Raw genomic sequence first — 24,018 nt, forward strand, 5'->3', positions numbered from 1 at the left:
TAAACCCAGCCAGGAAGAATCTGCAGCCTCAGGTTTGCCAGTTCAGCCACCTCCAGAAAACATTGCTCATTGTTCTGCATAGCAATAGGTGATGCTCGTCCTCATCCCACACAGACTGAGGGCCTCATCTCTGAGTTTTTAAATTACTTTTTCCTTCTAATTAAATTGATTTTTCTGTTGGGTTCTTTTTGCTGCTGCTTTATCGTTACTCTCATGGGATAGGTTTTGCTCTCCAGCGAAATGCAATTGTTACTCCTCTGTGTCTTGCAACTATATTTGTTAAAGCTATTTGCAAACGTTAAAAAAGGAAAAATAATAATAATTAAAAAAAAAAAAAAAAAAAAGAGTCTTATGTGTCAGGCACTTTATCCAAACTGTGCTGTGTGCTCTGGAGTTTGTTCCTTGTTCTTTGCAATGACTCGCGCAGGGGAAGTTATCAGGAAACTTAACTCCAGCCTATTGACAGGTTTTAAAAGAGGGAAAAAAAAAAAAAAGGAATGAATCTCTATTTGTTCATCCTCTACTGGTCATGACTGTGTTGTATTTCTGCAGCTTTCTGTTTCTTCAATAAATTATTTTCTAGTCATTCACATGGCGTGAGTGTTGTGTCCCATGGGTCGGCTCCCTGCGATGCAGCTCTGAGCAGCCCCATTTTAACCAGCTCCACTCCTTGCCCTAGACCTGCCCTGAGAGCATCAGGGAGTAGATTTGGGGATCATGCCCAGGCAGCTGGGAAACGTTCCTTCCTCCCCACAGTTTTCCATCTGGTATTTGTAGGGGTGAAAGCTTTCCTAGGGGAAGCCTCAGAGACTTTTATTTCTTGGCAGCATCCAGCAGCCTTTGGCCAGAGCCCAAAATAAACACTTTAATTCTCACAAACTCAGTGCAGACGAGGCCAAAGCACTTGTTAAACAAACCCATCAGGTCATGTGTGCTGCAGGCAGGTCCAAGCCCCCACGGCTGATGGAATTACCTCTCTTTTGATCCCAGTATCATGTCCTATTGTGCATTTTGCCATGGCACAAGTGCTGGCAGGTCGCGAAGATCGGGTGACACACACAGATGGACCACAGGAGCTTTCTGTACAGCTTTTTTGGTGGGGTAGCAGAGATTTACAGGAGAGGAGAGAAAAGCTGTAGTTCTTTTAATTAAAAAATAAGAGTAATAAACAGGGTGATCCAGTCACCAGTCAGTTGTTCACACCCAACTTCTCTAGCAGCTGCTGCTGCTGTCCCCAGTGTGGAGCCCTGCAGTTCCCATCCCGCTGGGCAGAACTGGTGGATGTCACCCCAGCGCTTTGCCCTCCCCACAAAAGCACTTTTCAGGGCTTTGCAGCAAACGGGGTGTGGGCACAAGCTGTCCCCGGAGGTGGCGATATCAGTCCTGTGGGAGTGGGACATGGCTGCTGAGGAGTTGGGGCATGGCACATAGCAGGCACCACCACTGTGCGCACCTCATGTGGGGATAGCAAAGACAAGGAGGTGGAGATCATAGAATCATGGAATGGTTTGTGTTGGAAGGGACCTTAAAGCTCATCCAGTTCCAACCCCCTGCCACGGGCAGGGACACCTTCCACTAGAGCAGGTTGCTCCAAGCCCCTGTGTCCAACCTGGCCTTGAACACTGCCAGGGATGGGGCAGCCACAGCTTCTCTGAGCAACCTGTTTCAGCACCTCAGCACCCTCACAGATGGTGGGGAGCAATGAGGAGAGGCTGCTGGAAGCCGGGCTGGTAAAGTAGAGAAGAAAAACCTGCAGGTGATCAATCAATCACACCCCAATCCTCCTCCAGAAAATAGGGGGCATTTTAAAATCACACGGCTCAAGCCTGATCTGTTGGGCTGATGCGTGTGAAAGCCACAGACACCAGAACCAGCCCGGTGTGTGTCGCAGAGGTTGGCCGCTTTCTTTACAGGCTGTAACACACACTGTGTGGAGAAGATAGAGGTGCTGGCAGGACACGTCCCACGGTTTAGTGTCTGGAGCAGCAGCCCCCCAGGCTGGTCCAGCCCCTCCGCATCCATAGGGCCTGCCCATGGCTTCAAACCCATCTAAATAAGATTGGAAAATGCACCTTGACAGCACCTCCCATCCCAGCATGGTGAGAGGTTGATGGTGCCAGGGTAGCTACGGCGAGGGGCTGGGGAGGGAGGACAAAGCTGGGGTTGTCTCTGGGTGCAGCAGGCCTGGGCGAGCGGTCCCAGCCCGCAGGCTGTCCCCGCGGGTGATGAGCCCGGCGTAGCCCTCCTGGTGGGAGAAGGCGTAGCTGGAGCGGCGGTGGAAGGAGCCACGAGAGACATGGGCACGTAGCTCCACTGAGGGCTCCGGCGCCCGCTTGGCTTTCAAGCAGATCTTCTGTAAGGATATGAGGAGATCAAGGCTGTGGGCACCTCCCAGGCAAAACCTCACCCCAAGTGGGGACATGCAGGGACACTCTCCACCAAGACATGGTTTGGATCCCAGCTCCACCATGACCTGAGTTGCCATGATGGAATGTGTACCATAGGAACATTCCTGGGGTTTTCAAAGCTCCTGGAGCTCTGGAGCACAGTCTCAACCCCTACTCTTATCTGGGACCTTTTTGTACCACCAGCAGAGTATAACCCATAACCCAAATGGGGATGAGCCCTATGAAGGCTGGGGGTGGTACCAAAACCCACTCCAGATCCCACTGCCTCCTAATTGGCAGGTCCACAGAGTCCTGGAAGCCAGTTCCAGACTTGGGCACCAGTGTCATGAGAAGCCACCACCAGGTGAGTGGTGCCACCAAAGAGAGGTGACATGTCCCACCACCACGGTGGCTTCCCTGCAGAACATCACCCTTCTCATCACCAGCAGTGCCCTGGCCAGCCCCAGAGCCTCCCCATGCCATCCCCACCAGCCCTCACCTGCTGGATGGTGGTTTTGCCTGTCATGGTGTGGTACAGGTGGATGGTCAGTGAGGGGATAGTGTTCACCACCAGGGACAGCAGGATCACGAGCAGGATGTAGGGGTCGGTCAGGGCATTCCGGCTGGCATCTGTCAGTGCAAGAAGTTGGTGGGTGATGCTTCAGTAGAGAAGGTGGAGAGCACAGAGGGACAACTGTCAGGGGATAGGCCCCCACCCATGAAGGTGTCGAAGGGTCTAAAGAGGAGATGGCACCTAAACTGGAGTCAAAAATCAAGACAGCAGGATCAAGAAGTAATGATGAAGAGATGATCTACCAGGTGGGAAACAGCTTGTAGCACGAAGCCCAAGCTGGGCTCCCCCAGCTGAGGAGAGAAGAACCGTGGAGATTCCTGGCACATCTCACCTGGGAAGCAGAAGATGGTAGGAGCTATCCTGAAGGCATCGATGCTTTGGGTCAGGAAGGAGAAGAGGCAGAAGAGCAGCAGGCTGGCAGTGACCATCACAAAGGACAATATCGTCCAGAACTTAGTGTCCAGGATGATCTGTAGTGACAAGGGCAGAGCACACAGTGTCTGCTAGGGATCCTCTTCCATTCAGCCCAAATTCATCCCAAATTCGTCCCCAGCCCCAAGGGAGATCATGCCCCAGCCACAAAGCTGCTGGGGATGGTGTCAGAGAGCCCAGCCCCTAAACATCTGCCATGGGGCCAGATGGGTGCTCACCTCCATGAGGACCGACAGCAGTGCTGATGTGGCCACCGTGACAGCAAAGGACTCATAGTCACCAACAGCCTTACTGCCGACACGGTCCTCGAAGGCCCAGAGTGCGATGTAGAAGCTGGTGAGCGAGGTGCTGACCCCATGCAGGAGGGTGATGCCAAAAACACGGTAGTTGAAGAGCTCATCCTGCTGCCCAACCACGTAGAGCTCAGGAAACTCCAGGCTCTTCTTGGCACTCACGTCCTGCCAAGAAGGCACCAAGCATCACCCTCCCCACCACACTGGGAAGCAGGACTGGGCCCACCCAACACAACACACCCTTCAGGAATGCTGCTGTGGGTCCCTACACTTGTTTGCTCTGGGGTGATGGGGAACAGAGGACCACTGGTAAGCTCCAAATGCCCACTGAGCTGCTTGGTACCGTGTCCCAGCACAAAGAGCCACACAAATGGGGTGGAACAACTGCCAGGCTGATTCACAGCCGCTGAGGATGCAGCCTCTAGGCACAGGGGCTGGATGCAGCCCATTGAACCCATACCTGCTCCAGAAGGCCCATGGACAGCACAGGGTAGGCAGTGTAGAAAATGTTGTAGAGTGCAAGGAACCAGCCCTCATACAGAGGCTAGAAAGGAAAAGAAAGCAGCTGTGATCTCAGTGGTGCTTTGAAAGGACTCACAAAAGATGCCCAGGCACTGGGGGCGAGTCCAGGAGACTCAATTCCAAACTCTGGGGAAACCCCCACGGACTTGCCCCAAGTTCTGCATCAAGCCCACATTGTCTGCAGCAATCAGTGGACTGTGGGACCGTACTACAGATGGAGACGGGGGGGCTGGAGCCACACAGTGGTGGTGAAGTCACACTGATGGCCGTTAGGATAAAAGGTCCCATTTTAGAGGAAACCAGCTAAATGCACATGGGATCTTTCCCTGCATCTGTCCGAGACTCAGCTGCAGCTCATCAGGACATCCCAAATCTTCACAGGCTGCTTTTCCCAACCCAGTCAGGTAAAAAGCAGATACCCAGTTGTAACTCAGCCAGGCAGCCCCCAGCAATCAGACAGTCCAATACCAGGGCAAGGGAGAAAGGAGATCAGGGTGGTGGTGTGGACTTGAGCCCATCAGGCAGTACCAGGCAAGAGACCGGCATGCGATCCTCTGCATAGGGGTTGAAGCACCAATGTGCAGCCCGCCATGGGATGGATGCAACCCCTGCTAATGGCTGCATTCCTCACCTGAGCCGTGAATCCACTGTGGAAAGCGAACCAGACCTGGGCCATGAGGCCAGCAAAGGTCTTATAGAAGAAGTAGCGCAGGAACTTGCAGATGCGCAGGTAAGCCCAGCGGCCATGGACAAGCAGGAGGCGCTGGAGGTAGGAGAACTGCGCCAGGGCATAGTCACTGCACTGCACGGCTTGTGCGCCCTCCAGCCCACTGATGCCCACCCCGATGTCAGCAGCTGCAAAGGACAGGAGGGGGTGAGATGCAGGCAAGGAGGTTTTCAGGGAGTTGGGTGCTTGATTTCCCTTGGATTGCCCCCAGGCTGATGGGCAGAGGGTGAATTCAGTAGTGATGGGCAAATGGAAGAAGCCCCCTCTATCACATCCTGCAGGCGTGATGTGCCAGGCATGGCTGGGTGAGTGAAGAGCTCAGCCCCATGTCGGGGCTGCTGGAGAAGGGCAGGGATGTCTCTGCCAGCTGCACAGATGGGGACTGGAAGTTTCATCAAGGTTCATCCAAAGCAAGTGGTCCACCCTGCTCTTGTCCCAGGCTGGTCCTGTGCCTCTCCCACCCTCCCAGCACAGCATCAAGAGGGTTCCTCTCCCAGCTCCTCACCTCAAAGGAGGTGGTGAGGTGATGGATATGGCAGATGGGGCACCACCACTCCCCAGCAGTGGGATGCGCCAGCTGAACCCCACACTCCCCCCTGCCCCGAGCCTCACTTTTGATCATGTTGACATCGTTGGCCCCATCCCCGATGGCCAGCGTGATGGCCTTCTTGTGCTTCTTCACCAGCTGCACCATGAGAGCTTTCTGCTTGGGGGTCACCCTGCAGCAGATCACTGCCTGGCAGCTGGTGGCCAAGTCCACAAAGGCCTTCTCCACCAGACTGCCCTGTTGCTCTGAGCCCACAGCCCTGCAGAAAGCCAGCCGCTGCCACAGCCTCCGCTTCTCCTTCAGCACCTCTCCCGTGTGGAGGATTTTGTCCTTAGGGAAGAGCACACATTGTTGGGACCTCACCCGTAGCCTTCATAGCATGAGACCCCCCAGCTCTTCAGTGATCCTCTTAAATCTTGTAGATGCCACAAAAAAGTGACCCCCAGTTTTCTTCAAGTTCATCGCACAGCAGGCACTGTGGCCAGGAGACCAGTTTGTCCCAGCATGACCAGAAGAGCATGGTGAGCTTGGGGAGCTGATACCAGCCTGCATCATTCCAGAAGACTGGTTGGGCCAGTGTGACTGAAGCCCCCCAACACCAAGTGATTGGTACAAAGTTGTCCCCCTCTCCAGTCTTCATTCCCCAGCCCAAAATGGCTTTTCCTACCCTTTGGACAGGAGGCCAAGGGTACCCTGGTGCCACCCAGCACCTGAATAGTACCAGGGCAGAAACAGCACAGGTTAGACAGAGCAGAGAAAAGCATCCAAGTGCCACCTTACCAGGAAGTCCCCGCTGATGATGATAGCTCTCTTCTTGTGGTGTGAAGCACTGGTGCACTGCTGGGAGAGGCGGCTGCTGGACTGGGCTTCCCTGCTGCCACTGGAGTTGTCGTTGCTAGCCCAGTGAGCCTCAAGGATCTCGCTGTGTGAGGAAGGAGTGGTTGGAGCTGAACTGAGGACTGAGACCCGCAGTTGGCTTTTGCCATTGTAAAGCCAGCTCCAGGAAGATGTTCCTGGTAGCGGGAACACGGGGGACAGAGAGGGGGCCCCAAAGGCTCACTGCTATCAGAAATCAGCCTCTGTCCCTGAGATTTAGAGGCTGGAGAGGCAGCATGGTCAAAGCCTGCCAAGGAGGACAATGCTGTAGGAGCAGAAACAGATGGGGAAGCCTGGAAAAGCATTAGGGTCACCCAGGCTGGGATAGGGAAGGAGAAGCATCTCTGGCAGAGTTGAGCTCTGCCCAGTCCTGTGCTCTCAGGGATCTTCAGCGGGGACAACATCCTGAACCAGGAGGTCACAATTCCTCACCTGATCTCCTTCTCCTCCAGGATCTCCATGTCATCCGTGAGCAGCTTGCATGCGTAGCCAATGTTCATGGCAGTCTCTGCAACATGCAGGGGTCAGTGGCCAGTGGTGCTGCCCCCGCCACCCCAGGGCAGCCCCCAGCTCTTGGGTCCAAGAGCCCTTGGTGGGCAGCAGCCGCTGGGGGCTCTGCTCCAGCTCTGTGCCTTTGCAGATGCTTCCCCTGCCTCAGTTTCCCCATGGGTGACACAATCTTTGGGACATGCTGCTGCTGTATATTAAAGGGAACAGCAGGACCTGGTTGCTGCCCAGTCCCAGAGTCTCATCTCTGGTCCTGGTTAGGGGAGAAGCTGAAATGTGTTGGTTGCTTCCACTGACCTTGTTTGTCTCCTGTCAGCACCCACACTTTAATGTTGCCCAGTTTCAGCAGCTGGATGGTTTCAGGGACTCCATCTTGCAACTTGTCCTCAATGGCCGTGGCCCCAAGCAGCTGGAAGGAGGTTGAGTTGGTGTCATGACATGGGGCAGGACAAGATACAGAGGTGGGAATTACTCCTGGATCCAACCAGGAGTCTGTGCCCGTGGGTGGACACAACCCGACAGATACCTAACCCGGTGCCTACTGGCATGTCACAAAGTCACCCCTGGGGTGGAGCTCCCTCCCAGGGGATGGGTGTTGGGTTGGACACTTTACCCCCTCAGAGAGCTGAACCCCACGCTCCTGCCCTCTGTGGGACCAGCACAGCCAGTTCCTCATAAACACCAGCCTCATCCCACCTGCAGGTTCTGCTCCATCTCCTCGTACAGCTTGTCCAGCTCCTGTGCGCGGCCCTGCAGCAGGATGCTGGCCTCACGGTGCCTCCTGCTCCAGTCACTGTACTCGACCTCGCTCACCTCCTTGCTGGCCAGGCATAAAGTCCGCAGTGTCTCCTCTGCAAAGCGCTGCAGAGATGAGACATCAGGTCTCCCTTCCCTCAACCAGGGGACCAGGGCACCATGCCAGCCAGCTGCGATGCTCCCATGGGCAGAGCCAGAGGACCTGAGGGCCTCCCTCTGGGCTCTGACTCACTCCCATCCTACAGTATCCCCATAAGCATCCTTGCAATGACCACGCAGAACACTGAAAGTGGATTTGATGCCCTCTTAGGCCCTGTCCCATATGCCCATGTGAGGCTCTTAGAGAAGCAGAAAGGAAGAAGGACCAAAATCCTGAAGCAAGAGGGAGAAGGAGCAGCAAGGGCCTCCAGAACACCCAGCCCAAAGCCAGCACCAGGGAGACCAGCCCTTTCCACCCCAGGCTGGCGTGGGACTCACATCCAGTGCCCTCTCAGTGAAGGTCTCATTGGGCCCTCGCCTCTGCAGTCTCTCCAGGATGACCATGTCAGCCCCCTTGGTGTAGAGACGGATTGTGCCCTGGGGGTCTCGCACTGGGAGGGAGGGGAATGACAGCTTAGCTACCTGGAGAGATGACTCCCACCCATCGCTGTCCCCATGCCACGGCCCTGCTGCGGAAGGCATCACAGTGCACGCTGGTGCTTCTCTACCTGTGGTAGTAGGAAGCACTGGAATTTCCCTAGATCTACACCATTGCAAGGCAGGATCAGGCCTCAAGGGCTGTCAGTTCCTCACACACCTCCTCTGAGCCCCTGTTTTACTCACTGTCTCTTGGCTGCCTAAACCCTTCTTGGTTACCTACACCAAGGTATGAGGGCAAGCAAAACCACAGGGATGACCAGGACGATCCTTAGGATTGTCAATCCTAAGTCAATCGCAGCCACCCTGGTGCCATCTCTTATAGGGCTGAGAAAGGAAAGGACCCTCCATGTTCCTGGAGGGGTCCCCTGAGACACCCTGTCCCACTCACCTAAGACAGACATCCTCTTGCGATCACTGTTGAAGTCCAGCATGGCCAGCACTTTGTACACCCTCTTCTTCCCCAGCTCACTGATGGTGATGGTGTCTCGTGTTCGGGCCAGAAAGACATACCCCAAGTTCCTGGCTGCCAGCACCAGTGCTTCTTCATCTGGTGAAGCTGCCTGGTAAACCAGCTGGTCTGCAGAAGAGGAGTTGGGATTAGACAAGGAGACTCCCAGCCAAGCAACTCTTGGACATCTGAAATACCCTGTTCTTGCCCAGCATCAATATTATCTATGGACACCCTAAAGTCCAAGCCACCAGCCTAGGGAAACTCAGTCCTACTTGTCTCATCTCTTCTGCTCATTGCCCCAGGAAAGACAACTCTTGTACATGCCACAAAACATGACCCCAGTTTTCAGGTTCATCATGTAGCAGGCACTGTGGCCAGTTTGTCCCAGCATGACCAGAAGAGCATGGTGAGCTGATGCCAGCCTGCATCATCTCAGACAGGGATGGATTCCGTTCCCACTAATTAGCTTTACAACAAACCCAAACGTACACCTGTGATGGTAGAACAGCAGGGCTCTCACACCCCCTGCTCCCCACACAGCAGAGCTTTTCTAAGTGATGGAGGAAGCCTTCATGGCCTCAATGCCTTGGAACAGCTTGACACCACTCCGAGCACATCATCCAGCACAGCCAACCCACCGCCCTTCTCCTCCACCATGACGGTGTGGCAGAGGGCCAGCAGCCTCAGGAACTCCCTCAGCACAGGGTCATTGTCCCGCTGGGCAGCTTCCAGCAGTGTCGCATCGTGGAAGTCCAAATTCTTCTCCACATGGTGGCTCCAGGTCAACTCCGACCCCTGCAAGAGGCACAGGGAGGCTGCAGGCACCCGAGAGAGGCTGAGCACAGGGCTCTGCACTGGGGATGCTGCTGGTTGCAATACAACAACTCTGTGCTGGCGTGGTCCAATCCAGATCAGAGTTTGTAAGTTGAGCTCTGCATTGCTGAGTATAAAAAGGTAGGGAATAAAAAACAAATTAAAAACCAGACCTGCATTGTTTTATAACCCCAGGTCCCTGTTCTTAACTGGCAGCTGAGACCAACAAACTCACCAGCCCAAGGGCTGGCACTGTCTTACAACTTGGGACCCTGTTGTAAGCAAGCTTGGGTTGTAAGGAACCCCAAAACAAATGGCTGGGCCTGCTGCCAGTGTGATCAAGGACCAGAAGGATGCTCAGAAGCCTCTCTCTGATGAGGAGAGATTGTAGGAGCTGGGCCTGGTTAGTCAGAGAAGAGCAGACTGAGAGGGGATCCCATCATTGCAGGATGGTGCCAGACTCTTCTCAGTGGTGCCCAGTGACAGGACGAGGAGCAATGGCCAGAAATTAAAACACAAGTTCCACCTCAACATGAGCAAGAACTTCTTTCCATCGAGGGTGTCAGAGCCCTGGCACAGGCTGCCCAGGGGGGTTGTGGAGTCTCCCTCTCTGGAGACATTCAAACCCCACTGTGGACACGTTCCTGTGTGACCTGCTCTGGGTCAGGGTTGGGCTGGATGATCTCCAGAGGGCCCTTCCAACACTAATGATGCTGGGATCCTGTGATCACATCTGTCCAGCCTGGACCAGAGTTTGGGGCATCAGTGGGAGCCTGGGAGGTGCCAGCTGGAGCCCCAGGACTGCACATGGGGCTGTTCCCAGGCAGATTCTGTGCTACGGCTTTGGCCCCAGCAAGGAGCCGCATCTGGCCCCATGTTCCATGAGAGGGAGAAGTTACGCACCGATGGCTGTTTGTTCTCATGGCCTGTGCCCATACCTGCCAAAATAAAAAGAATTCCATTAATAGAGCTGGCAGGAGCATCACTTGGGGGTGTGCGTGTCTTTGAGCAGTTTCTCAACAAGAGACCTCTCCTTTCGCTGCTCAAGAGACTGGCAAGAAGTGACCAATTCTGAGCCTGGTCATAAGCCAGGCTCTGACAGGATAGCCAGGTTTGACTTATTTGGCCCTTGGACTGTTCAGACTTTGGACACATTTTTAATGTTAGAAACTCAGCTCTAGCTTTCTCTCGCATCTGCTCGGAGACTGCGGGGTTACAGCAGTGCTGCTATTGCAGAGGTGCAACACAACACATCAGGCAGGGGAAAATGGGTTTGATTCCTGCTTAAGAACTTTGCCAGGTTCTTTTTCTTCGCCTCCTCTCTGCTTTTAGCACTGTCCGTTTGTCACAAGTGCCTGATTCTTATCGCAGCAAGAAGGAGCTCCATGCTAAAGCTCTGGCCTGCCCAGCTTGCTGAATTTCACTCATTAAACACTGAGACAGCTCCCACAAGCCAGCTGGGAGCTGCAGGAAGTACAGCTATGAGAGGAAGGACTTGGTAATTCTCAGGTTTCCAAGGGGAAAACTAAGCAGGAGCATGGGGGGGGAAAAAAAAAAGAAAAAACACAGAAAAAACAAAAAGCGATTATATGCATTAACTGTGATGAAACAACATGAGGGGAATGATAATGTCTTTGCCTTCTCCATAAGTCACCTGAAAGCCTCAAAGTGCCCAAATTTGGAAACCAAGCTGGTTCTCACCAGAAAAACGATGCAAAGAAAAGCAAAACCTCCTTTTTCTCTCCAAGACCTTCATAGAAAATAAAAATCCATGGGCTTCACTGGCCCATCACCCCATGGCTTTTCTGCTTGCCCTGTCCTGGGCAGCATCAGCTAAGTATTCCAGGTGGGATCCACCTTACTCGCACCATGTGTTTGCCATGTAGCTGTGCTGGGCTCCTAACCCCAGGCTCCTTTTTTCCATCAGGAAAAACCTAGCTGATGTGAGCTGAGTTTGGGGCATGATGCATCTCCTGAAAGCTAGTGCCCTGACTCTGTGCACTGTGTAGCCATAGGCATGGTGGCCCCTGCAAATCACCGGTAACATGGGTGATGAGAACAAGCCAAATTCCTACAGCATCTTCTGTCTAAATGCTGGAGCACCAAAATCAATCCACATGCCTCAAGCCTCCCAGCAAGGCAGGAAGAGTGGAAAGAACCAATTCAAGCTTTACCTAACTCGTGAGCCCCTACAAACTTGCTTCCACCAAAAGTTACCATAGACGGTCCCATTGACACAGCATTTCTTGAAGCTCATAATGTTTTGTGTCAAGGTGCCAGTCTTGTCCGAGAATATATATTCGATCTGGCCAAGCTGATCATTGAGGCTGGTGCTTCTGGCTTTTGCTGGAATGTCCTTGACAGCGTAATACATTTCCAGATCCCAGTTGATAAAAAAGCTGTTCACCAGGTAGATGAATTCAAACCTAGGGAGTCAGGGAGAAGAAAACTTACGCTGGGGAAGGAGATTTCATTACTCACTTTACTCACAGGGGCACTTGAGAATCTGACATGGGGAAGAAAAGGCAGAGGGGAACTCCCCACCTGGATCCTATTGCTCTGAGCCTGGGGGAGGAAAAAGGTTTTCCCTTATTTGTGGCCAGGCATCCAGAAGGCTCTAATGAGTCTGGTATGATTACCAGATTGAGAGCCCACTGGGTCACAGGCAACTGGTGTCCCCTCTGGAAATCTGGCATTTGATGACAAAATTCTTAGATCTGGAGATTCAGCAAAGGGCCAAACAGTTTGGAAACTGCTTTTTTCCAGCACAAATTGCTATTATTCCCTGCTCACAACAGCTATGCCCTTCTCTTCCTCACCCTGCTGCTGCTCAGTGTGGAAACACCACCTGCATCAAGTCTCATCCTCAGCCTGCCCACAATTTCCAACATCAGTACGTGCCTTTGCATCTCTTTTCTGGCTTTCCTCCGAGAAGATCTCAAAGCGCATCATCAGCGTTTGTAAGATGCACCCTCCCCATCCATCCTTACCCTCTTACAGCTAAATGAACACATGGGAATGACTTCTTCAAAGTCACAGATGGGTCTTTTGTCCAGCCCCATTTCGTGGCTATAAACCAAGGTGCCAGATGGTGGCCAAGGACAGGGAGTGGGGTAATGATCTCAGATCACTTCCAAGCTCTGTTGTTCTTACATTATATACATTGACATGGGTATGATGATGCTCAGGAGGATTGTGAAGCCCCAGAAGTTGAAGAAGGCCTGCTGGGCAGGAGTTGTGTGGTTGTAGAGAGCAGAGAGGTAGCTGTGCTTCTCCTGGAACATCCTGGCCCAGAACCCAGAGGCAATGGCGAGGCACAGTGACATGACCAACAGCACCAGGAAGATCTGAGACAGGAAGCCAGGATGAGAATGTCCCATTGCACAGAGCCCACCAGACCTAGCACCAAACATTGCCTCTTCTAGACAGTTTATCTCATTTAGCTGTGAACCTGTGGAAAGGTGTCCTTGTGCCTGAAGCTGGTTCTCAGAACTCGTCCTGGGCAGAGATGAGGGATCACAGCAGGTATTTCAGCTTGACACATTCATGACACACACACACAAAGCAAAACCCAACTTTCCCACCTTCCTAATTGCCTCAGACACCATCTCTCTGGACACAGGGTGTCCTGCAGCTTTCCTGCTGAAGTACCAGCAAACAGAGGAATGCTAGTGGCCAGTCTGAGGAGTGATAATGTCCAACCACCAGGAAAAGGAGTAAGAGCCATCCAGTTGCAACCACACTGCTTTGCTTCCCATGGAGGAAAGGTTTCTCCTTTCCCTTCCTCCATCTGTTCTGTGAAGGTCCCTTGGCACAAGCCACCTCCTTGGACGTGCACAGTTATGGATTAGTAAAGCAGGCCAGGAGGGGCTGGAGATTCCAAATACTCCAGCTCCCTCATCCAAGGGGCTGCTCAACAGCTGAGGACTCAGAGATGCCAACAGTTTAAGCAACACAACCACTATGCACACTGCCCCAGACCCAGCAGCTGCCAGTTCCTGGGAACATCACTTGGTATTTGCCCATAACATGTTAAACCCAAGATATCTTCAGCAAAAGATTGCAATCTTAAGAAAATCAGCATCACCCAAGCAAGCAGCCTCTCGTGAGAAGACTTGTAAGCAACCCCAAGAGGCTGGCAGACCAGGAGGTGTTTGCACCACACTCACTATGATCACCAACCGGTCCATCATGTGCTCCAGCTTGGTTTTCTTCCGCTTGATCTTTCCACAGTTCCTCATAATTTTGGAATCAAATCCTGGATGAGAAATGTTTTAGAAGTAAAAACACAAGTCCACAGCCCCCAGAAGGTTGACTTGCAGCAAAGTGATTCTGCTTTCCTCCATAACAGCATCTCCCCGCTTCTGAAGACTTCAGAGGACCGCATCCCTCAATCAGTGGTTAATCATGGCTGCACACTTGTAGAAGTGCTGCTAACACCAAATCATGCCCCTTTCCTCCCACAGCTATTCATAGAATCATGGAATCCCAGCCTGGTTTGTGTTGAAAGGGACCTTAAGGCTCATCCAGTTCCAACCGTCTACCATGGGTAGGGACACCTTCCACTAGAGCAGGTTGCTCCAAGCCCCTGTGTCCAACCTGGCCTTGAACACTGCCAGGGATGGGGCAGCCACAGCTTCTCTGGGCACCCTGTGCCAGTGCCTCAGCACCCTCACAGGGAAGAGCTTCTGCCTAAGAGCTCATCTCAATCTCCCCTCTGGCAGGTTAAAGCCATTCCCCTTGGCCTGTCCCTACAGGCCCTTGTCCAAAGCCCCTCCCCAGGTTTCCTGGAGCCCCTTTAGGCACTGGAGATGCTCTAAGGTCTCCCCTTCAGGAGCCTTCTCTTCTCCAGGCTGACCCAGCCCAGCTCTCTCAGCCTGGCTCCAGAGCAGAGCTGCTCCAGCCCTCGCAGCAGCTCCGGGGCCTCCTCTGGCCTTGCTCCAGCAGCTCCGCATGGCCAAGCTCTCAGGTGCACTGAGCCACAAAGTACAAGAGGCCACCAAGGTGAGTGGATCCAGGACACGATGCACTCACCTGCGTAGATAACCAAGCCGTAGCAGACGTCAGTGTTGCGAAGCCTGCAGCCTCGCAGCAAGATCCTCTCACTGTCAAGGGGGTAGGTCTCTCCCCTCCAGGCCAGCGTGCCCGTGAAGCTGTGCATGCGGCTGTTGGGCTCCTCGCAGGTCACTCTCCCTGGAGCAGAGGGCAGGATTCAGGTAATGGCTTTGGGGGAAGCGAGAGGACCTTCCTCTCCCCTCACCCCCCACGCCTGCCCCTCCAAAGAGGGGTGCTGGGGGCTTCTTGGGGAGATTCAGGCATTGTCAGGGCCTCTCCAGATGCAGTTGGGATATGGATGGCTCAAATTAAGGCTAAGCTGCAGGAGGGTGCTCAGTCTACTGGGCTATTAAACTGGAGGAGGTACAAACACAACTCCATCCCCAGAGCCTCTGGGAGGGGAGTCTGCATCCTGTGGAGGACCAAAGGGGAAAATGCCTGGGGTCAGAGCTCAGGTGTGGGAGCCAAGTGCTTGATTCCCGTGGGAAAATCAATATCTAGGGCAGGGGGAAGATGCACAACCCCAATGTGCCACTTTGCTGGGGAAGGGCCTCCATGCAAGGTCTGACTCCTTGCAGCAGGAAAAGTGCAACCTCATGCTGGACTGATGGCCTTGGTGCCTGAGCATTCAGGGACTTCCTGAAGCTGAACCCATCCCATCCCGGCGGGAATGCCGCATCCTTGCCCATCTGGGAGACTCACCATCAAAGGCAGCCATGCTCTCCTCCCTCACCAGCTCCTGGTGGGTGACCAGAAGGGCTTGTCTGAACTTCAGGTTTGTCTCCCTGTGAACAAGAGCCAGGGAGGGAAAACTCAAACACCACTGTGGGGTGTCAGAGCTCTTAATTCTGCTGTCGGCCCCATGGGACAAAGTCAATCATTAATTATCAGGTGGTTACGCGAGTGTTGGCAATGAAAAGCAAGATGGGGACCTATCGTACCAGACGTGGAGCACTCATGCAGGGTGCCCTGGCCCAGAGCCCCTGCCATTAAATCATCCTGCAGATAGAGGCAGGCGGATGGGCAGCCGCTGTCCTGGCAGGGAGCTGAGGGACGGACAGAGGTGTCTGAGGTCACAAGCTCTGTGGAAGACTCAGAAGTGGGTTTGGACTCCCAAGATTTGGGGCTCAAATCCCATGTCTGGGATGTCTGTAGGTTCAGCTTTCAGAGGATCCCACACATCCAATGGTTTCTACTGAACTTGCAGTGTGCCTGACCTCTCCCCGCAATGCTGGGGTGTCCCCAAGACTGGAGCCATTGGCTCCATGTCTCCATCCCTCTTCCCCGACGGCAACAGCAGCCCCCTGCCCCTCTCCTCACCCATCGATGTCGACAGTCTCCACGTAGCACAGGCTGCTGGGCTCTGAGCTGCACAGCAAGAGCATGTCGGCCTTGAAAAGCAAAAAAGGGAAGAGAGAGCACTTGGCTGGGCCCCTCCTGACCACACATCCCCAGCCCCGGTGCACAGCCAGCTCCGGGGCACCACGCACCGGGACAAAACTCTCCTTATGCAGGCGGACGATGTCCCCAACACAGATGTCGCGCCACTTCTGCCAGCGGAAGCTGCAGGAGAATTAAAGGGGAAGGAGTTTTTATCCTTGCAGAGCAGTGGGAATGGAGGCTGAGGCTGTTTCTGTCCTCTGGACCAGCTTCTTGCATGAATGGGGTCTCCAGATTGTTGGTTCCTCTGCCACAGTGGTGGCCTCCCACCTGCATAGCCAAAGGACAGCTGAGCACTGAGGATAGCACAGGACCCATTTGTCACATCCATATCCCATGTACCTATGGGTGGCAGGGACTTTCAGCCCCCTGTCCACGGATGGGCAATGTTGGTCCTTCCCTGGACCAGTGTTTAGTTATGATATTGCTCCATGAGTTAGATATGAAGACCTGCACAAACTTCTGTGGCCAAGGAACCCTCCTCCCAGCATATCACGACAAATAATGGCTTCTTTAGACCTGTTGTCAGTGACTGGAATATGATCATCGATCCCTACAGGGCAACTGCTGGACCTGCAGCAGATATTGGGAGGTGATGGGAGTTTGCAGAGGCAGGGGCAATCCCACCAAAACCCTTCTCAGCTGCTATGCTCAAGGAGGCTCAGCACTTCAGATGATCCATCGTTCCACACAGACCTGGAAAACATAGGTACAGCTTCCCAAAGCTCCTCACCTCTTCCCAGACAGGATCTCACACGGCCTGCTGTTGATGTTTCTGTCACTTTGGTGACGGCCCTGCACAGAGGGGAGGGGGAAGAGAAAAAAAAGAAAAAAAGAAAAAAAAAGGAAGCCAAAAGAAAGGAATGGACCGTGCCAGACAAAAACATGCCATATGAAACATGGGACAAGGACATGCTATAATCTGCTTTCTGAAGCAACCAGAAGACGTATTCTGATCAATACAGAGGCTAAAATCCCCCAAGGTATTTCTGGGGACCACCCTGGCAATATAACCATTGGTTAAGATATTAAAGACGATGCGGCGGGGGGGCTGTTTCTAGACCCCAAGGGAAGCAAACTGGCCAGTCACATCCTTCCCAAAGGAACATATAAAGTGTTCTGGGCATGGTAGAGTTGATGGTACCTCAAGAACAACAAACGATGGCAACTCCCAAGCTTTTCAGTTCACCCACAGCAAGAGGGCCCTTTCTGCTGACCATCTCCCCTAGGACCTACCCCAACACTAACAGCCTTTTGTTCCATCTCATACTCACGATGTCATCGACCAGGTCTCGTAGACCCCGGATGATGAGAAGGCAGCTCAGGGGGAACAGCAGAGTATACCAGGGCAGCGTGGCGATCTCAGGGGCGGTCTAGAGAAGGAGAACTTTACACCACTGATACAACCTTCATCCCACCTTGGGGCACTTGAGGTGACTCCCCCTTGCTCACAGTTTCCCTCACCAGCCAGCACCTAAGGAACCCACCTAAGAAGACTCAAATCTGCATGTCTGTCTGTCCTGTTGACTTTCCATGTCTTTTTAAAGTGGATGTGTGAAACGTATGTGGGGCCCTCAATTTGGAGGGTAGGATTTCTATTTAGGGATGGTCTACAAGGGCTTCTCTTACATCCACACCCAATCAGTTTAATGTTTCATCAGTTTAAACTTAATGGAGGTCAGACCCCTCTGAGTTCATGACAGACAATGAGCACCACTGAAAAGCAGCATCCTTGACACCATTTTAGACCAGAGTCCCCTAACTCTACACCAGGCAACCCTCCTTTGCTAGACAGCCTTGCACACACTTGGTGTCCGTCTCACCTGTAAGAGGATGACAAAGACAAAGTAGATGTTGGCCATTCTGTGGAACTGCTCATAGAGGTTCAGTGGCAGGAAGGTGAAGATGTTGTACTTGGCTGTCTTAATGGCATTGCCCTGCAGGAGAAAGGCAGGTCAAAGCCACAGTGGGAGTTCAGCCACAGAGAATCATAGAATCATCAACTGGTTTGGAAAAGACCTTTAAGATCATCAAGTCCAACAGTTCCCCCAGCACTGCCAAGTTCACTAAACCATGTCACTACATGAAATCAAGGGTATTCTGGTGCTTTTAGGATTTCTCAACTTTTCATGGTATAAGAGATGCCTTCAAAAATCCAAAGCCATGAGGGGAAAAAAAGGAGAGATTTATTAGAGGAAAGGGCTGTATGAAATTCAAACAAAACCATTTGCTTCATCTCAAGCACACCCAACCCACCCCCAGCTGGGTGGTCATTATTTAGCTGAGAAAAAAGAAAATCTGGTTTTGTTAAATCTTTTTTATTAAAAAAAAAAATCTTTCTTTTTATTGGACCATCAAACTAAAAAGCCTCCTCAGTGTGATTCTGCTCCTTTTCTGTCAGCTTCAGAGGAGATCTAGGGCAGGGATCCTCTTCATTCTTCAAACATGGTTTAGTGGTAGACTTGGCAGTGCTGAAGGAATGGTTGGACTTGATGATCTTGAAGGTCTTTTTCCAACCTGGTTAATTCTGTGATTCTACAATTCATTGAGGATTGTGTATATGAGTCTCCATCATTCTGGAGATCACTATGCAGCATCTCTGTCGTGTCACCTCCAAGCACCACCAGCTCAGGAATCAGGGGCTGGGTAAAGAAGCAGCCCAGGGCAGCCCAGGCTGACTCACCGCATACTTCTGCTTGGTCAGACAGAAGGCAAATCTCTTCTTGAATTGCTTGTGGTAGTTTCTGTCATTGGCCCTCACCTCCCAGGTAAAAGCTGGAAAAGCAAGTGGATATTCACCAGCTCTCATCAGAGCCAGGCCTTGGCCACCAGCCGCTGGCCTCCAAGGACACAAGGACCAGTGATGGTGCCACTGGGCTTATGGTGACCCGATGCTGGTTGGATGGGCTTTCCATAGTGCACCTACAGCTTGAGAGTGGCTGGAGGTGCAAATGGGACAGAGCTGGAGCTTTGGAATCAGCTGGATACAGAGTGGACAGAGGGGTCAGGAGGCTATAAGCTGCCAGAGATGTAGGACTGCTGCACAAACTTCCCTTCTGAGCCTCAGACTACCACCTGAGCTCAGGTTTTAGTTTAATGGTATAACCAGGCCAGGTGAAGGACAACCCCTCCAAGCATAGACTTCACTATTCTGAAGGCTGGCTGGTCCTCTCCTGATTGAATCTTTGCTATCCCAGTTTAGATGCTGCCAAGGGACATCCCAGCCAGCCCCCATGCTGGTGGTCCCTCCTTCCAGACCATTCACCCCAAATCTACTTCTTCTAAAGAAAAGAAAAGTAAAACCCCACAACACACTCACTGCACACTGACCTGGCAGCTGCTGCTTTCCGTGCAGGCAGCCTGGGGCTGGGTCCTGCTCAGCCATGCTGGTACCACTGCCAGGATCTAGGAACAAGGACAACCACAGATGTTTGCAACACTAAGCAATAAGAGCATGATCCCACTGGGATCTCCTGCCCATGGCCAGGTACAGGTATGTGGCTAAGCTGGAGACAGACCCACCTACAACAAAGCTTGGGCTGGACTGAGCCCCAAGACTGAGCTTAACTAGACCCCAGGGACTGGTGTGGGAGAGGTCCCAGGTGAGGCTGTTCAGGGCCATTAACACATTAGTGCCCTCAGGGCCCTGACCCATTGCTCAGAGCATCTTCTGACCTTTCTCCAGGCTATTAAAATTAAAGCTGAGGCCAACAGTGGTGAGTGCCAAGAGGTTTGCCTGGGCTCTCTGCTTCCAAACCAGCAAATGGTGTGATGGCTTTAATGGAAGGGTCTAACCTTATCCTGAGTCTCGTCAAGGTGGAAGACTTCAGTTTTGTCTGTGGTCATCCTTTCAGAAGAACCCTCATGCTCAGGATCAGGCCTAAGTTGACTATCCCTCATGTTTCTGCTGTGTTGGGCATCTCTGAGCCCCATTGTACCCAGTAACAATCCCCATTACACCTCCACAGACCACACTGCTCATTGGTTCCACAGCACCCCTTCTCCAGCTGATGCCAAACGAAATTACAGCTAATTAAACACGTGCAGCTAGGTGAGGAGGATGCTGGTGGAGCTGGGTGCTGTGCAAAGGCAGCAAGGAAACAGCCTCTCACCAAGAGCCCAGGAGCAAGGGGAAAGGGGGAAAAAAGACAAAGAATGATTCAAAGCCCTGGAGAAACTTCCAAGGAGATATCCAAGAAAACTCAGTTCCAAAAAACCTCTTGTCAAATCTCACTCATTGCCTCAACAATTGCACTTTGGATCGGCAGGAACAGGCTGGAAGCGGGTGCCAGGGCTGGCAGCCAAATCGTGTCCTGGCCCCAACCTGGAGCTTCCCAGGTGGCAGCAATGGCCAAAGGCACAAGACATCCTCTGACCACTGCTCCACACCTCATTTAGCCCCACAGTGATTCATTAACCTACAGGATGTTCCTCCAACTCAATGCCTGGGATGAACCGGCCGCTCTGCTTGGCCTGGCAGGGAATGTCCTGCCCCGCTGGTCCCCGGGGGGCTCTGGCTGTGAACCAGCCCCACGGGGCTGCTGGGTGCTACAAGACCCAAAGTGGGGCTTTCTCACCCCCAAAACCAGAGTTTTAGGCTAGCGGAGGTTTGCATGGATTGAACAAAGATAAGCCCGTTTTAAGCAGCAACGGGCACGGTGCCCCTGGGGTTTGGGTTAGTGAAACACGCGGGGATTTGTGTCGCTCATGGATCCGACCCACTGGAGCTGGGCTTCTGTGAGCGTTTAGTTCCTAAAGCTCCAGATGAATGCGGAGCTGTTGTTCAGTTGTTGCTCAGGACAAGGATTAGTGCGAGAGCCGTTGGGTTCCCTGCGAGCCCCAGCACACCCAGCACAGCCAGTGCCTGCCGCTTTGAGCAGCTTTCTGCCCCTCCTGCTCCCGCCCAGCCAAAGGAAAAGGGGGGGACGGGCCCTGTCTGGGGCTGGTGGGTGTTGCTGTGACCGGGTTTGTGGATGCTCCTGTTGTTTATGTGACTGCAGCATCCCTGCGGGACCTCAGTCGGTGCCACCCCAGGACACCCCTTCAGCCACCCCAGGGACCCCAACACCAACCCCAGGAATGCCACCACAGGGACACCCCCAGCCACGCCAGGGCCCCCCCAACTGCCAACCCCAGGGACACCCCCCCACAAACCCAGGGATCCCCAAAGCCACCCCAGGGACCCCCCACCAACCCCACAACCCTCCCCACCCCCGCCAGCCCCCCGTTGCTGCAGTTCCAGCATCACCCCAGGCTCGGCCCCATCGCAGCAGCCACCAGCCCAAGGACAGGCAATGGGTGGTGGGTGCAGCAGCAGCACCCGGCTCATGCCTCCTCCTGCCCTCGGCACGCAGGAAATGCCCCCGCGCTCCGGCCGGGTGGATCACGGCTCATTAAAGCCTCTCAGGGTGGTTTTTATCCCCAGGTCTGAGCACATGCCCGGGCCATGAGTTTCCCTCCGCTCACCCCATTTATTCCCCCTGCTTTGATGCGACTCCAGGTGGAAAAGCATCTCCCCATCCCGAACCGCTCCCCCGCGCCCCCATCCGTGGTTAGAGGGGGGGCTGCCCTGAGCTCCCCCCCTTCTCCCCGGGGTCCGCAGGGAGAGATGCAGCTCCCAGGAGAGCCCCAAAGGACCCGCTGGCAACGAGTCCCCACCGCACCTACAGCCCACTCGGGTCCAGCCGGTACCCCAAAGCGAGCAGGAGGAGGATGGGACCTGCTGCCCCACTGCCCTCTGGGTCCCCCCGTACCTGCACCAATCCTGCCACCGAGCTCCTGCTGCCACCACCGCGCCGAGCGGGACCTGCTGCCACCCGTCCTGCCCCACGCAGGGACCGTGGGGACAGCCCACGCCACACCTCCGGCCATGGGCTCCGCAGGGACCTGCCCTCCCGCTGCTCCCCGCCTGCTGCCAGGGCTCCCCTCGCTGGCAGCTCAAAACCTGCCCTGATTTATCGCCTGGTTCAAAACAACCCGGAGCTGCTGCTGCTGCAGGAGCTGTTCCCGTGGGATCTGCCAGCGGATGGGGACACGGTGTCACGGCCACGGTGTTCCCACCATCGTCCCAGTGGAGAAACCGGTGATCCCAAACAGGGTTGGAGGACAGTGGGTGGGCACGAGCATTGCCAGGACAGAGAGCAGGCAGAGTTGGGCAGTGGGGACACTGGGCTGCACTGGGGGTGACTTGGTTTCACTGGGGAGCGCTGAGTCGCCCCCCCTCCCCAGAGCCCCGAGGTCTGGCAGCAGCTCCATGCCTTGGAGACTGAGGAAGGTGAGAGGAAGAGGAGGCTGAGCCACGCCGCCTCCGAGCAGTCCCTTGGTGACTGCAAACCCCACTGGGGACAGAGGCTGCTCTGTCAGTGGTGGCAGATAATGAGATGAGAGCCAGCTCCGTGCCCCCCTGCTCTCCCATCCTGCCCCGCACTCATCCAGCACAGCAGCCCCACTGCAGTGGTCCTGCATCAGCCATCAGTAGATTAATTGCTCACCGCAATTAACCGCAGAAACCCGGAGGCAATTACCCAAGCGCTGGCCCGACACTCCATAAAGCATCTCCTGAGCAGTCGGGAATAACTCTTTCTAGGTCCATACACAACGCAGCAGCGCTGCGTTCCCATATTCACATGTCCCCATGTCCCCACTGGGAATACTGGCCAGCACTGGACCTGCAGCACTGGGGTGGATTTGGGTTAACGTTATCCCAGGCCCTCTCTCCAAACACAAGTGGAATTTCTACTTTCCTGCTCCCTGAGCCCGGCACCTCCTTTCCCTGCAGATGGTTTTCAAGCTGCCTTTGATAAAGACCATTCGCAACCTGCACTTGGACAAGCTGGGTTTTTTCCATAAGACTGCCATGAATTTCCACCCCTGAGCCCATCACCTGCCTTTTGTGCCTGCTCTTATTTAGCAGCTCCCACAGAGTTGTTGACTGGAGCAGCACCTGTGAGGAATTCCGGCATTCCAGCCCTCCCGTGCCATCTCCTGCTACTGCTCCCATCCTCTGCCCCACAGAGACCCAATGACGATGGTGGCACCAGCACAGCCAGGAAGGGCCAGCGGCCACTTAGGCAATGCCAAGCCCTGGGCCCCAAACCTCTGTGTCCCCCCCGGCATTCGCAGCCACTTGCTGCTTCCAGAGGAAGGAAAAGGATTTCCACACCCTGCCCTGGTGTCCCCCGCACAGGGACACGCAGCGGGTGGCTTTGGGACACCGGGAACTGACAACACTGGTGGGGAATGGCTGAGGTCACCCTCGCAACTGCAGCCAGTGAAGGTGACATTTTACCAATCAATGGCCCCTGCAATTAGCTGAGCTCCCCCCGGCACAACGCACTGAGCGCCAGGGCAGAGGATGCTCCTCTGGGCGCCGTGGTGACCTTCCTAGTGTGTGTCCCTGCTCTGGGTGCCCCTGGTCCTGTGTGCTGCCTCTTGCAAGGAAGGGTTAAACCTTTGAGCCTGGCTTTTCCCTTTGCCTGTGGCCCAAGCGGCTCCAGGCGCCCCGTTCCACCCGGCCGAGCAGCCACAAAGCCCCGTTTGTTCAGAGAAAATAGTGATAATAATTTAGAAATGTTCCCTGCAGGACAGGGGCTGTTCCTCAGACTGGGAGCAGCCCCATGTGCAGTCCTGGGGCTCCAGCCGGCACCTCCCGGGCTCCCACTGATGCCCCAAACTCTGGTCCAGGCTGGCAGATGTGATCACAGGATCCCAGCATCATTAGTGTTGGAAGGGCCCTCTGGAGATCATCCAGTCCAACCCCCTGCCAAGGCAGGGCCACCCAGAGCAGGTCTCATAGGAATGTGTCCATGGTGGGGTTTGAATGTCTCCAGAGAGGGAGACTCCACAACCCCCCTGGGCAGCCTGTGCCAGGGCTCTGACACCCTTAATGAAAAGAAGTTCTTGCTCATGTTGAGGTGAAACTTGTGTTTTAGTTTCTGGTCATTGCTCCTCATCCTGTCACTGGGCACCACTGAGAAGAGTCTGGCCCCATCCTCCTGGC

At 54.0% G+C, this 24,018-nt stretch overlaps 1 protein-coding gene across 2 annotated transcripts; it reads right to left on the bottom strand.

Moving 5' to 3' along the window:
* Positions 1 to 792: 792 nt before the first annotated feature.
* ATP8B3 (ATPase phospholipid transporting 8B3) lies at positions 793 to 22,024 on the bottom strand. 2 transcript variants are annotated; one of them, XM_030509497.1, is made up of 28 exons: positions 21,773 to 22,024; positions 19,350 to 19,424; positions 18,703 to 18,794; positions 17,843 to 17,956; positions 17,294 to 17,392; positions 16,753 to 16,814; positions 16,070 to 16,142; positions 15,900 to 15,970; positions 15,282 to 15,364; positions 14,559 to 14,717; positions 13,694 to 13,782; positions 12,678 to 12,871; positions 11,742 to 11,950; positions 10,428 to 10,462; positions 9,350 to 9,506; positions 8,649 to 8,837; positions 8,099 to 8,211; positions 7,562 to 7,726; positions 7,163 to 7,274; positions 6,791 to 6,866; positions 6,263 to 6,404; positions 5,548 to 5,812; positions 4,840 to 5,063; positions 4,147 to 4,230; positions 3,612 to 3,851; positions 3,293 to 3,431; positions 2,887 to 3,017; positions 793 to 2,353 (listed from the first exon to the last, which is right to left on the bottom strand). In XM_030509497.1, exons 1-28 carry the CDS (start codon positions 21,888 to 21,890, stop codon positions 2,126 to 2,128), a joined length of 3,738 nt encoding a protein of 1,245 aa, XP_030365357.1. In that variant the 5' UTR covers positions 21,891 to 22,024; the 3' UTR covers positions 793 to 2,125. The 2 variants fall into 2 exon arrangements, with proteins under 2 accessions (XP_030365357.1, XP_030365356.1); XM_030509496.1 differs by having other exon boundaries at positions 15,900 to 16,142.
* Between the last annotated feature and the right edge of the window lie 1,994 nt (positions 22,025 to 24,018).

This window comes from Strigops habroptila, chromosome 20 (assembly GCF_004027225.2).
Source record: "Strigops habroptila isolate Jane chromosome 20, bStrHab1.2.pri, whole genome shotgun sequence".
NCBI lineage: Eukaryota > Metazoa > Chordata > Aves > Psittaciformes > Psittacidae > Strigops > Strigops habroptila.